At 45.0% G+C, this 14,943-nt stretch overlaps 1 protein-coding gene across 1 annotated transcript in view; it reads left to right on the forward strand.

Moving 5' to 3' along the window:
- Positions 1–14,943, forward strand: part of LOC146859134 (uncharacterized) — a 2,052,335-nt gene that overhangs the window by 270,924 nt on the left and 1,766,468 nt on the right. Inside the window, exon 24 of the mRNA XM_085649806.1 lies at positions 9,527–9,667. Within this exon, the coding sequence (XP_085505932.1) occupies positions 9,527–9,667 (141 nt within the window). The remainder of the gene's footprint in view (positions 1–9,526; positions 9,668–14,943) is intronic.

Genomic DNA, 14,943 nt, shown 5'->3' on the forward strand with positions numbered 1-14,943 from the left:
ACAGACATCCTTTATCTATACAAAACAAGGTATTTTGCTGATACCTGGAAACTCAATAGCTCTTTGAGCTCAGACCAATAGCTGGCCAGTTCCGAGGTCATCCACAATCTACACCAGAAAGTTATGGGTCTAAGGCCAATCTCTTCCCCAATGGGCCTAATGCCCAGGTCCTAGCTTAGGGGGGTGAGGGGAGTGCTAGGGGGGAGACCTAACAACTGCCTCATGAAATTGTTCTCTACCTTGTTCAGGCTACTAGTGGTGCAATGCCCCCATAATTCTGCCCCATTTAATGTAGCAACCCTTGCTTGTACTTTATAAATCTCAGCTATTGGCCCGGTTGGTTTGTGGATGGAAGTTCTGTACATTTTTGCAATTCCTCCTATTGTCTGAGCAAGCTTAAGGCTTGCTTTAGCCATTTGCGGCCCCCACTCCAGGTTTTCTGTCAAGGTGACACCTAAGTAGTCAAAGACCGACACTCTTTCAAGCATAGTGCCATTCAAACCGGGGTTAGAGCAAGACTTGTTGGCAGGATTGAAGACCATAAATTTGGTCTTCTGCATTTTAATCTCCAACCCCCTGGTTTTACAGAAGGCAACAAAGCTATCGAGGATCCACTGGATTCCCATAGGCGACTTTGAAAGTAAAAGAGTGTCGTCGGCAAACATCATTGCTGGAACCTTACCAGACGCTATCTTAGGGGCATCATTATCCTTAACCTTCCTGAGTTGGTCAACCAGTGCATTAATGAATAAGCAAAATAAAGTAGGTGCGAGCACGCACCCCTGCCGTACCCCTTTATTGACCAGAAAGCGGGGGGTTAATTCACCACATTTTCCATACCTCACTTGAGCCAAATTACCTTCATGCAGTCTCATCAGAATGCTAAGGAGGTAGATCTCTAAGTACACCCCATAATTTGACCCTGGGCACGAGATCAAAAGCCGACTTCAGAACCACAAATATTGGGTAGAGGCTGCCACCCTCTATTGTCTCCGTTTTCCAGAAGAGAAGTTGAGGTCTGAATATCTAGTCGACGGTAGAGGTGTTTTTTCTGAACCTGGCTTGGTAGAGGATCAAGATCTCTTGTTCTTCCATATACGCCTGAAGGAGGTCAAGAAGTACCCGTGCAAACAATTTCTGGGTAACGTCGATCAAACTGATCGGCCTGCAATTAGTAGGTAGAAAGGGTTAACCCTTTTTAAGGACTGGGACAATTTCTGCCCCAAGCCAGGTATCAGGGAGCTTCATGCCATTCATAATAGCATTAAATAAGACCCATAGGTAAGGTCCCCATATCTTTGATTCCCCCGAAAGAGGTCCCCCGGTAGTTTGTCCAGACCCGGCGCTTTGTGGAAGGGAAGCTTGCTAATTGCATTTACCACTTCAGACATGGTAATCCCTGGGGCTGCCTCCTGGGCAAACCCAGTGAAAAATATGGAGGCTTCATCAATTTGGCCCACAGCTTCCTTGGTGGTGTATAGAGTCTGAAAGTGAGTCTCCCATGCTTCAGATACTATATTCGCTCAATGGCTGTCTTCCCTCCGGTATCAACCGAGCTAACTATGGCCCAGAAAGCCTTCATGTCTTTATTGAGTAAGGCAGATTCAAGGGCCTCCCATCTGTCCAATTCCCAGCTCTTTTTTGCTTGCTGGATGCTGTCTTTATACAGCACCCAATCCAGTTTAGTTCGATGCTTGTCCTTTGCTTTAATGGCTTCTAGCAGAGCCCGTTTAGCTTTTCGGTATTTGGCACTGAACCAAAATCATTTAGGCCATCTTTTCGCCCTATGAGGTACCACTGGATAAAATACATCTGCCAATTTGGATGTTAATTCTGCATGCAGTTTTGCAACCCTCTCAGTGGTTAATGGAGTACCCTCTGCAATTGTGGCCTCCCACATTTCTATTAAAATCGGGATTACTGATTGATACTGTGGCCATCTTGTCAGGTGATTGTTGAATTAAACCCCACCTTATTTTCCTTCTATTATTTGAAAGTATTAATCCACAGTCCTGAGATGTACAGGTGGCCTTAGAATTAAGATGACCCGCATTCGGCATCTCCAATTCCATGGTCAAAGCGTTGTGATCATTGTCCTGCCGCATCACGACAGCAGAATCACGAACCCTTTGCCATAGCCTAGTCTCCACTAAAATGTAATCCAACCCGGACGATTGATCTAATCTGTTGAATGTTAGCTGCCCCGGGGTATCCGATTTTGTGCGGCCATTGCACGCTCTTAGGGAGTGAGTTAATGTCATTGAAATAATCTGGAGTGCCAACGGGGACCAAGCTTTAATAGGTTGAATTTGTGGATCTGGGATTAGCCATTGAAGATCCTCCTCACTGGGGGTGGTGTTACTTAGATCAGCGAGGGGTTCAAATTGGCAGTTGAAATCACCCCCTACAATCAACCATATGCTTGGATCAACAGTGGGAATAAAGAGGCTCAGTTTGTCTAATGTCACAGATTCCTGGCTAAGGCTAACAGACTGAGAATAAACATTGATAATGGCAATTTTTATCTTTGAGGAAAAGGTAAGTACTACACACTGGATGTCATTTGAGGGGGTAGTCAACTGTTAGGCTCTGCAGCCGAGATCTGAGCCTACCCAAATGGTTAAACCCCCCCGATGGTCTACCCCTCCCCCCTAGGTAGCAGGGACATTGAATGAAGCAAAACCCACCCTCGAAGAGTCTACCTGAGCCCAGGTTTCCTGGTACATGCATACATCGTATATGTCCAAAAAAAGCCCTCAGTCTGGGCAGGGCAGTTTGCTTTTGAGTCCAGCAACGTTCCAGGACAAGACCCTCATCGTGTTGCCTTGCACGCTCTTTCTAAAGATACACTCAAGCGTATTGGTGTTAGACGTTTGAATGTCCCTCATTTAGGTAGTAAACTGGTTATCTGGTGGCCTCATAGACAAGCCTTCTCTCGTTTTTTTTACTCAAGGGTAATGGGGCAAAAAATGCTCCTAGCAATTGTACCCCTGCTCCGTCTGGGCCAACGGACTGGGGTGTTTCTAATCGGTGGTCCTTGCCTTTTGCCCCTAGCCCAGAGCATATTGTCTGGGTGAGATAATCCCCGCTATGATCTTCCTATTCTGTTTCCGACCACTGCGTTACAGATCCCTGGTCTGGAGTCAGAGTCAATACTTGTCAATCTACTAACTCCAGAACCCCAAATCTATTGTTTACTGGTATGCTAAATAATAAGGGTCTTGGGAGGGCATCCCAACTGCCCACAGTTGGAATGCTTACTGGCCGTCTGGGGTAATGTGAGCCCTAGATGGCGTTTGGTAGTGAGTGTAAAAAAAATCCAGTGGGGATACTACAATTTTGCTCCCGGCCTCATGGTTGGAACTCGTGCCTGCCTGGTGGTTGTTGACATTGGGGTACCTTATCTCTTCGGTTGTGGTGGGGTCTAAGTTGCTCTGCACACCCAACCCGTCCGGAGATATGTTTTAGAGTATCCACCTGGCAGCCAAATTCATTCCCCCTTACTGCTACATGGGTAGTACTTATGTTGTAATTTACTTGACAACTTTCCCCCATTGTTACCACTTTATCTATACGATTGAGTAGGGGAGCGAGTTCTTCCCTTACAATTGAATTGGTTCTGTAGGTCAGTCAACAGATTCAATGCCCAGGTAGGATCATCAATGTCTAATCTAGTAGGTGGGGGACAACTTGCATTTGAATCAGACTTCTCGCAATCCTCTGCACTAGATGATGGGTCCTCACTTATTTTCTTTATTTTAGCTCCCACCCCAAGTACTTGTTTACGCTTCCCGTTCTTTCCAATATTGGTGGAATTCTCCCCTTTTGTTCTACATTTTTAGGTGTAACTTCTTGGAGTGGGGGTGAGGATGGTTCAGCTATAGGGGCTGGGGTGGCAGTTTGAGAAGTACATACGTCAAACACTGGAATGCATAAATCAGGAGTTAGTGACAAACGCCTCTCAGTGAGCTCTATTTCTGTATTGACCACCCCTATAGCCCTCTGTAACATCCTATCAATTGAAGTTGGTGGCAATGAGGATAAGGGGGTAGCTTTGGGCTTCAGAGGACAGGTACGCTTTCCCATTATTCAGGCTGAACCGGTCTATGCCACAGCCACCCTGAAGGAATCAACCTAGAGCTGTCCCAAATTAAAATGTAATCTGTGCAATTAGATATAAAAATAGTTAAGAATGGCCCAGATGGTAAGTGGAACAAGGGGGGAACAAGGCGGGTTTTAATAGCCAACAATCACATGGCTGTGCTACACTCGCCACCCTGCTAGGACTTACGTAATAGTCCAATTGTAGGCAGGCAGTTTAATAATTAGGTCTTCAATGTTCATGTGGAGAATAAATGTCACAATTAAACTCCAAACCCCTTGTAGTATAAAAATAAAAGTCACAAATGTTCTGATGATCAGAAAAAGACTAGTGATCCCACAAGGAGTGTTCCCTTTTTGTCCCGATGCAATCAGTAGCAGTTATTATTGGGTAGCTAGATTGAGTTTGTCAGAGTATTTTAGTAGAGGCCGCCTCCAGGGAAAGAAAGGAGATGAATGCCATTAGAAGGTATTTAGTTCAAAAAGTCTTACCCGCAAGCCAACTATGAGAGATGAAGGCAGGTGCGGCCCAGGGATGCCCGCGCGCGTCCCGCACCGCGGGAGCCGTGAGCTGCTTTTAAAGCACCTTCTGGCATGGAAAGGAACGTCGGCAGCTCTGGCCACAAAGGCAGGTGGGGGATGGAGTTCCCGTGAGGCCCAAACAGTGTTGGCGAGAAGGCAATGATGGGCTCCTGCACCGCGAGTGGCCTGAGCAGCTTTTAAAGGGCCTCTTGGCGGCGAAAGGAACGTTGGATGCTCCGGCCGCAAAGGCATGTGGGGGATGGATTTCCCGTGCAGCTAAAACAGTGCAGGCGAGATGGCAGTGATGAGTTTCACAATTGAAACTCCACTGTGGCGTTCTGTGATTCCCTGTATTATTACCAGTACTGACTGTTACATCTTCCTCGTTAAAGCATCTCCATTACTCTTTGCCAATAATTCGCTGGTATGAAGGTTGCGCAGTAGGGGTCCAATGGATAAGACCTTGTACTGACCTCCTGACTCTTGCTGAAGGTTGCGCGATAAGCAGTCAGATGGGTGTGAACTTGTACTTACCTCTTGAGTCTTCCTGAAGGTTGCATGGTAAGAAGCCCAGCGGCCAAGCCCTTGCACTTACCTCCTTAGTCGTCCAAAAGGTTGTGCAGTAAGGGGACTGGTGGGTGAGACCTTGTACTTACTGCCTAACTCTTCCTAAAGGTTGTACGGTAAAGGGGCCTAATAGGTGAGACCTACTTACCTCCTGAATTTTCCTGAAGGTTGCGCAGTAAGCGGCCTGGTTGGTGAGAACTTGTACTTACCTCCTGACTCCTTCTGTAGGTTTCATAGTAGGAGTCCAATCGGTGAGGCCTTGTACTTACTGCCTGAATATTCCTGAAGTTTGTGCTGTGAGGGGCCCAGTGGGTGAGACCTCGTACGTACCCACTGATTCTTCCTGAGGGTTGAGATTGGGAAAGTGCCAGGATGTAACCGTATTTCTGCTTCAGGATACCAGACCTGCCAACTCACACAGTGCCATTGCGTGTCACACAATATAGGCTCACTTCACACAGTCGCCTAGTGAGGAACCGATATCTCACGGTGGCAGGAAAGGTACAAAATTGACTCTCAGTTACTTAACAATATGACGCAGTTCCCCAGCTTAGCCCGACCCCTCCAATACCTCAGCCCCTCCTCACAGATGGAATGTATTTATTTTTTTGGGCGGAAGGTCTGTGATACTGTTGGTAACACCACCTTATTCAGAGCAATATGCAGGTATGGGAATACGGCAAAAGGTTAATAAATGCAGCCCATGTGATTTGTTCCGGTAGCTCATACGCCAGGTTCGGCAAAAACGTGCTCAAAAGCCAATACATTGAAATATTGGTGAAGATCCCTGCATGGGACCTGCCTGTAGGCCAGAGCCGGACTACCCGTAGCAGGCATTGGGCGTTTCCCTGGGAGGCTGGAAGGGTGGGGTCCGGTTTTGCAGCGGTGGGGCCGGATTTGGTCCTGGGTGCCAGTTTTGCAGTGGTGCTGCAATATAGGCCCTCAGAAACAAAAGCAGAGTGTATGTGAGAGTGCCTGAGTGGGTCTGTGAGTGTCGTACCAGCCCATCCCCCCCCCCCCCCCCCCAGGGACTGGTCCGACAAAACTGCCAGGGCTGCTTTGGGTTCCCAGTCCGGCCCTGCTACCAGCTGTTGCATCAAATGCTTGTTTATCAGCTGGCAGTTCACGGCCGACGCTGTGAAAAAGCACTTGCAGGGATTTCATTGCTGAGATAATGGTATTTATTGTCTCATTCAACGACATAGTGGAGCGTTGAGGGTGAGAGGAAAGGGAGAAATTATAGTTCTTCACAACATGCCAGAAGGATGTGATGCCCCGCCAAGTGGACACACTCGAGCGTGCTTCCGAGCGACAGAACACAGGCCCTGAATACACCGGGTGGGCATGCTACCTGCTGTCTGCTGCCTACGCAGACCTTTCAACTGGATAGCTCTTGCTTGTGTTCTTAAGCTTCTCTTAGATGCTCACGTTGTGTCATCAGGGAGTCCCTGATCAGTGGGTATTTAGGCTGGCAGAGAATGAGTGTGACCAGGGGGAAGGGTTAGGTAAGGTGGTAGACATTAGAATCCGTTGAGTTTCCACAAAGTGGTATTTTGTGAGTCTTCACCAACATTTCTATTGGCTTCTCTGACCATTTTTAAATTACATGTAGGATAAGTCCTAAAAAAAGTAAGTATGCATTGATGGTGGTATAATATATGCCATATTTTCACGAAGTACAGAAGAAGCCTTTTCTTAAGACAGAGAATTGTTTCTCGATGTGGAGACATTTGGAAAACAAAGAAGTATGTTCAGTTTTTGCTCCTGAATACTGTGGACAGTTTAGAGGACCATATATTGGCGAGTCGGAGGTATTCCTGGAATTCTGTGACTGTGACTTGCATACATTTCTCAGCAGACTCCTGGGCATGTTTGTGAGACCAGACTCCTGGGCATGTTCGTGAGACCAGACTCCTGGGCATGTTCGTGAGACCAGACTCCTGGGCATGTTTGTGAGACCAGTCCAAGATGGCAATACAAATCACAATGCAAGATTCTATATTTTTATAAGCCTGTAAAATGGAAAGCAATCAAAAGTGTGGTAATCCACGCAGTATGGGCCTTAACAAAATAGTTTTACTTTATAAAGCAGATTAATTTTAAGCATATCTACATTTATTATTTATTGATTTCTCTTTAGCTTTCATTGTTCTCCAGTTTCTTAATCATGTTGTACATTTTGAGAAACAATTCGGAGTAGACAGCTACAGCTTGCAGGCTAATTTAATTGTGGGACAGTGGGCCTTACACACCGATCAGGAATGCACTGTCTCACCAACCACATGTTCACAATCAAACTAAATAGACAATTCAGTGTGACACCCAGCCTTTAGGGCCCTTTCTTTAACTTGATTTTTTTTATGAATTCCACACTTAGAATTTTCCATAACAGTTTTAATACGTGATACATAATCTCTATTAAGAAAAAAAGGAATTGACATGTGAAATGGCCATAATGAAACTCAGTTAGCTTTATTACTTCCAGTGCCACAGTTAATATGCATGCGTGTGGAGTTTAAGACATATAGAATATACTTGCACCAGAGGGCTGAAAGAGCTAATGGATATATCGTCGCCATCGTTGGTTAACTCCAGAGGGACATAACCTGCTCTCACTAATTCTTTCAATTGCTATGCACTTGAGTCCACCAAGAAGAACTTGCCCCCAAACTCTGCTGTGGCGTTGACCTTGATGGCTGTCACATCTGTTGCATCAGGCCCTCCAGAGAGAGGCTGGTGGGCTCAAAAGGAAGGGGCTGTCCATTGCAGAAGGATGTGTGCTGCTCGTCCTGCACCGCTTAGTTCCCACTGCGTTCTCCCGCCACTTGATTCAGCAGAGGAGCAGCAGGGTGCTGGCGGCTGATGGGCTGCTTCATCGAGATACTGACTGCACATAGGGCCCGAAGGATGGAGTTGATCTGCCTTTTGGGTAGTAGACAACAGGAAGTGATGATACTGAAAATGGACATCCAATAATGCATAGAACAAGCTCAAAATCTCTTGATTTATATTCTGACCAAAGGCTTATTAGTCACTAGAGTCTGCCAGACTGCATCTTAATTTCTGCCTAAATACCAGCAAAATAGCCATTGTTCTAATCTATAGACTGAAACAATCCGTGAGATTACTGCAGAATGAATTTATGATTGAGGCAATTTTGCTAGCACAGTGCATTTTCTGAAGTTCTAAGTTTAATGTTGAGATGGCAAAGGGGAGCGTTGAGGGGTATGGGTAATGCCCAAGCAGAAGGAATCCAAAACCCACACACGTAGGGCCAATCACTAACTTTTGCATGGTCATTGTAACTCTGAAAACACTCCTATGTCTACTTCAAAGAAAGGCTGGAGAAAATGTGTTTCCAAGGTGGGAATTGGAAGGGAACATTGCCAAAATCCAAGCACATGCAAGGGGCATCATCGCGGGTCCCCAGGCTACCACCAAAGAAGTCCCTCCTCTCATCGCTCCCTTGTCGTACTTGATCCTACATGAATCCACCTCTGTATGCTTATGTAAACTGTTCTATGCCTGGTAGATTCCTAATGTTTACATACATGTTTCTTAATCAGCCTTTACATTAGTGAAACAAATGTTATTTCTCCATAGGCCGAGATAAGAGAATGGGTACAATCCTTTGCTACATCAGGGCCTGGGTTGTTGTAAATTGAAACAACGATGTGATTAAGCATTTACTAAAGACATTAATTCCTCTGTTATAGATCGTGTTTTTTCTGTTATGTTGGCCGAAGCTTGGACTCCATTTTGTATTGTCATGCTTCCACGTGTTCCCCACGAGAAGAGTCCAACCTCTGTGTTAGTTGCTCTTGTAATCTGCCTAGTAACAGTCTATAAATAGCTCCTTTGTCTATCTGGCACATGCCCAGACTTGACCACATCTGTTATCAGTTAGCCTTGCTTGACCATGTTTTCGCGGGCTCAAGGAGTGCGTTAGCTCCGCCCACATATTGATTCAGTATCGAAAATGACCATAAATGGTAATGTTCTTCGTCTTCATGTTGTATCCACCCACTTATGAGCCCCTCTACTGTGTATAAAAGGGGACCATGTACGTAGGTTCTTTGTGCTACTCTATGCAATACTGAAGAGTGTTGTGTGGATTGTAGGACCACCCTTAAGGGTTAATAAATGCTGTCTTTGTACTTTGCAGTTTCCGTGCCAACTTCCTTATAGATTCCATTACAGGAGAGCGAACCCTTGTGTCCTGCGGGCCTAGCTGGGGCCTGTATTCATCAGGGTGTTGCGTGCTATTCCATGGTATGTTTCATAGAGAAATTGTTGTCAGTTACAATTACTAATGACCACTGTTTCATTTACTCAGGTGGCCCGAGACAGCTTACGGAATCTTCCTGATAATCAGAACCTCGGGTGGATTCAGGTGGACTTTACACCTATCAAGCAGGTTCTCAGCACGTACGCATTCAAATGGATGTGGACCTTCACAAAATACCTCATAGACCAGGTAAGTCCACGTGGTCCTTGATTGTAGTGGTAACTGCAACACCTGAGATGTAAGAATGGTCAGTCTGTTACTGCACCTGCTGCTTGACAGGGTCGACCAAAACCTCATATATTAAAACCCAATGAAAGCAGTTTCATTGAGTTGGACACCAGTTATTAGCCCCAAGAGGAAATTTGGTCAGAGAAACAGATCAAAATTCTGCTCCCAGCTGACGGAAGCAGTTTTAAAGCTTTGTGTTTGCTCCTGCATGGCGGGAGATTAAAAATTGCTGCCGCCAAGCAGGAGCAAACACAGATTTTCTAGCCCGGTTGGGAAGGAAGACCGTTATATATTGGGTGTGGGCCCCTGGGACATAGCTAGTGAGCTGGGCCTGTGACTGTGGTTCCCGGAGCCATTAATGGATGAAGGAGAGGGGCTGCAAGGCCCCCCTCCCCTTTTAGAGACAGTTCGGTCCTGGGGTGGGCCTGTGATGGCTAAGGGAGTGGGGCCACACGCCCCTCTCCCAATAATAAAAGGAAGCAGCCCCAGCTGCCATTTTTATTTTTTATTTTGGGGCTCCCACTACAGCCCCTAATGAGTATTTTGTGGGTATCCTTTACAAAGTGCGGGCCCCGGGTATGAGGTCCCCAGGGCTCATAAGACCTCGGTAAAGAGGGCCATACAACCTCTTCACCTTAATATTTAGTAATGGCCCTTGGAGATGAGGTCCCCAGGGCCTAACAAGGATCGGGAAGGGGGGGGGGCACGTGGCCCTCTTCCCTTTAATAAAAAAAGGCCTGAGGATGGGTAGCCCAGGGCCAGGTCCTGTGGCCAACCCCATGTCGCGCATGCCAAAGGCTATGTACAGTTTGGGGTCGGCTGCCTTGTGGCAAAAACCCCCTCCGTGCATGACCAAAGGCTGTGCTCAGCATGGGGTTGGCTGCATGCAGGGGTTGGCTGCACCACTGCCATGCACGACTGAAGTTCCTGCGCAATGTAGGGCTGGCTACATTTATGGGGCTTGAGTTGCATGTGGCCGTGCAGCAAACCCCCCACCATCCATGACCGAAGGCCGTGCGGAGTTGGGTTTACATATGGTAAGTAAATATTACTTACAGTTAAAAACCCTAGCAAATATATATATATATATCCTCGCTCCAAGTTTCACCCATGAGCTGTTGAATTCACGGTGGGTGCTATTTACCGCTGACGTGTGGGCAAAGTCACATTAAAAATATTCAAACTCCCAAAGATGCGAAGCACTCATGGGACACGTTTCAGATGAATTTATTAAGCAAATGCATTTCGGCATCAAGCTTTCCTCAGTGCTTATCTACTTGGCATTTAGCATTACACAGATTTTAAATGCACATGACAATGATCTCATTGGAGTAGCACAGAGTCATGGACAGCAAGGAAGGACTCACTTCGTTGAGGTCATGATACCTCTCTTCTTGGCGGCCATACCAGCATGTCTTTGATGGCTTACAACCCAATGGTAAACATTTCAATTCTTTACTTTATGATGGTTCTCAGTCTCTAATAGACGATTTTTAAATGAAATGTTAAATGTTGCTCACATGCCGCATGACACATCCGGTCCCCCAAAGCTGAATCAGCCATTGCGACTCCAGCTGCCAGTGCCACAGTCGTGTATTTCAGTCCCTCGCCTGCCCAGATTTCAAATGTTGCACATCCTAAAGGCTTCAGTATAGATTACTTTCAACCTCCATCCAATAGTTGGCAGCAAAGGCGGCTAGGATAACTCCCTTTGATCCTCGGCGGTTCTGGCAGCAATAACAATCCTCGCTCCAAGTCTCACCCATGAGCTGCAGAACTTGCGGTGGGTGCTATTAACGCTGATGTGTGGGCAAAATCACGTTAAAAATATACAAGCTCCCAAAGATGCGAAGCACTCACGGGACGCGTTTCAGACACATTTATTAAGCAAATGCATTACGGCATCAAGCCTTCCTCGGTGCTTATCCACTTGGCATTTAGCATTACACAGATTTTAAATGCATATGACCATGATCTCATTGGACGAGCACAGAGTCTTGGACAGCAACGAAGGACTCGCTTAGTTGAAGTCATGATACCTCTCTCCTTGGTGGCCATACCAGCATGTCTTTGATGGCTTGCAACCCAATGGTAAACATTTCAATTATTTACTGTATGGTGGTTTCAGTTTCTCATAGACGATTTTCAAATGAATTGTTAAATGTTGTTTACATGCTGCATGACACATCTGGTCCCCCAAAGCTGAATCAGCCATTGCGCCTTCGGCTGCCAGTGCCACAGTCATGTATTTCAGTCCCTCGCCTGCCCAGATTTCAAATATTGCGCATCCTAAATGCTTCAGTATAAATTACTTTCAACCTCTGATTCAATAATTGACAGCAAAGGCTGATAGGATAACTCACTTATATGTCTTTGATGGCTGGAGTGCTCTTGTGAACTTCGTTATGTAGGGAGCACGAAACTACAGGTTCGCAAGAGTATTGTCCAGCACTTGAGAGCCATCACAAATTTGGATCCTACATATCCGGTGGCCTGCCATTTCAGAGAAGTCCACAGCAAAAATCTAGAACAGTTAAGTACTATGTGGTGGACTTAGACCCACAAATGAGACGAGGTGGCAATAGGGAGGCAGTTCTAAGAAGACTAGAGACCAAATACATACTTGAGCTTGATACCAAAAACCCACAGGGGTTAAACACCAGCGAAGATCTTTACACATGTTTATAATAGCTATCATGTATAAATTGATAGCAACCCCGTAATAGTTCATATGCAAATTTGCACACTGTATATTAGGTAGCTGCACTCTATCTTCCCTGTATACAACCTCTGTTTTTTCTTTTAAACAGTCTTAGAATTAGTAATTCACATGGGCACTTAAAGGCTAGTTTGAACTTTATGGTACACCGGGAGTAGGTGTATTGCACTTTAGCACTATGCACTTTACATTTTAGCAGACTAGACTGGTCCACTGGGGCTGTATTAGTAAAACACTGCAATTCTGGCATTCATACAAACCAAGTCAGTGAGCAGTTAACAAAGACAAAATAATGTTCAAAACACAGGAACCCAGAACAAATAAGTTTTGTAGATTGCATGTAGAAACTGTAAAATGCTTTTTATTAGGTTTTTAAGTGTTTTATGCGTATAGGGTTGAAATGAGCCAGCGCTTACAACCTAGAAATGTATTCATACAGAAAATGTATATACATTCAGTATGCTCATGGGTTATGAATTTAGCCAGAAACAAAAATGTGAAAATGCAAAAAATGCAAACATGCTGCTTTGAGTAATGAGATGAATGTACATGACGGAAATCTGTCTTCTGTATTGTTTATGCACATGTCACTTTAAAATGAGGAGGGTTCCTAGACACGTCATGTGATCAAGGCCTGCAAAGGGCAAAACGAGTCATGGCGGCGAGCTGATTTTCAAATAAAATTGCACTAAAAGAAGTGGAGTCTGTTCCTGTTTGTTCCACATGGTGACGGAACATCAAAAACAAGGTGCTTTACTGGTATTTTTTGAGGACTCATCCTGTGCAAAAATATAATGAATAAACTAAAAATGACAATTTAAACAACATATAATCAACAAATAATGAGGAGTAAGATCAACTTTCATTCTTACTCCATTCACACACATTGCATGTCAATCCATTATGGCTTATTTGAATAAATGATTAAAACACAATCAATTGTAATAGTAACTATACACAGCTCAAATTAAAACCCCTCAGGTTGATTTGCATGTTCACTTTCAGGGCTCCCCCTCTAAACAAGCACAGGTGTGGAGACTGGGAATCTCGAGACACATGAAATGGTCTTATCTATAAAATGTTTCTAATCGGATGTAAACATAATTTAGCCTACAGATGTGTGCATAATTCTTCATCCATATTAAGACCTGCTGTACTTTTACTGTCTAATCTGAGGATGTAGAAGGATTCAAACTTTGTAAGGTCTTTTTCCCTGTTGCCCCCTCTATGTTTCTCAGGACAGCATCTTTGATTAAGTATGTCAGCTCTCTGTCTCTCTTGTCGTGGTTACACCCAAAATGTCTGGCTACTAGGTAATTCTCATCAGTATGCTTGATATCCCTCATGTATTGGAGTATTCTCTTGTGTACCTAGTGTTTGGTGCTGCCTATGTTCTGGAGTCCACAAGGGCATTCCAGCACGTATACAGCTTGTAGGCCCTTCTGATGGTTTGTGGAGATCTCTCAAGTGGGGTCCTGAAAGGTGTCTTATTAACTTCATATTCGCAAGCCCTGCACTTGCTACAATTGCGAAAACCACAAGTGCTTTCGAGCCAATTGCCTTTGTTGGATTGTTTGGGGTAAATTTTGACAAGTGTGTCCCTCAATGACTTTACTCGTTTGAAGGAATACCCTTTTCTTTGAGGAAGTTGAGAGCCTATCGCTGAATCACTTTTGGCTAGGTGCCAGTGCTTATTCAAGATTTTTCTAATGGTTTCCTCTTCGGTACTGAAATGGGCGATGATTCTGTATTGTGTCTGGTTTTGTTGTTTCATCTTGACGGTCTTGAACAGGATATCTTCTCTCTTCGTGTCCTTGTCTTGTTGTAGAGACTTGTGAATTACTTCCTCTGGGTACCCTCTCTCTTTAAACCTCCCTGCCAGATCTTTAATGGATATGCCAAACTCCCCTTTGCTTGCTGCAGTTTCTACATATGTGCAGTACTTCCCCATACAGTATGCTGGCTTTCAAATTACTAGGGTGGAAACTACTCACATGAAGCACTCTGTTACTTGAAGTGAGTTTTCCTGTAAACTTTACTTTTTAGAATCAGATTTTTTCTTGGATCAATAAATCCAAGAAAACTACTTCATTATTACTGATGGAGCTTGTGAAATGGAGGATGAAGTTGTTGGCATTGATCCCAGCCAGAAACATTCCAAAATAATGAAAAGGTCTTCAATAAACCTTGACCATAAGATTATATTATTGTTCCACACAGTCCTGTATTCAGGCTGCAGCATCTGGTCCTCTCATCAGCTCATATGCATATTTGCGTAGCTGGGGGCGAAGCAGGTGCCCGTAGCCGTATTCCTCAATTGGCTGCATACCTCATCATTGAACAAAAAGTAGTTGTTCTCTAGACACCACCTGGCCATTTGTACCAACATATCAGTGTGCCTCAGGAATGCCAAAGGTCTTGCAATGAGAAAATATTGCATAGCCTGAACTCCATCTTGGTGGTTAATAATGGTACATAGTGCTCCTGGCCTGAACCTCAATGACGAAAGGGAACCAGT

This window comes from Triturus cristatus, chromosome 3_2, assembly GCF_964204655.1.
Source record: "Triturus cristatus chromosome 3_2, aTriCri1.1, whole genome shotgun sequence".
In the NCBI taxonomy this organism is placed as follows: domain Eukaryota; kingdom Metazoa; phylum Chordata; class Amphibia; order Caudata; family Salamandridae; genus Triturus; species Triturus cristatus.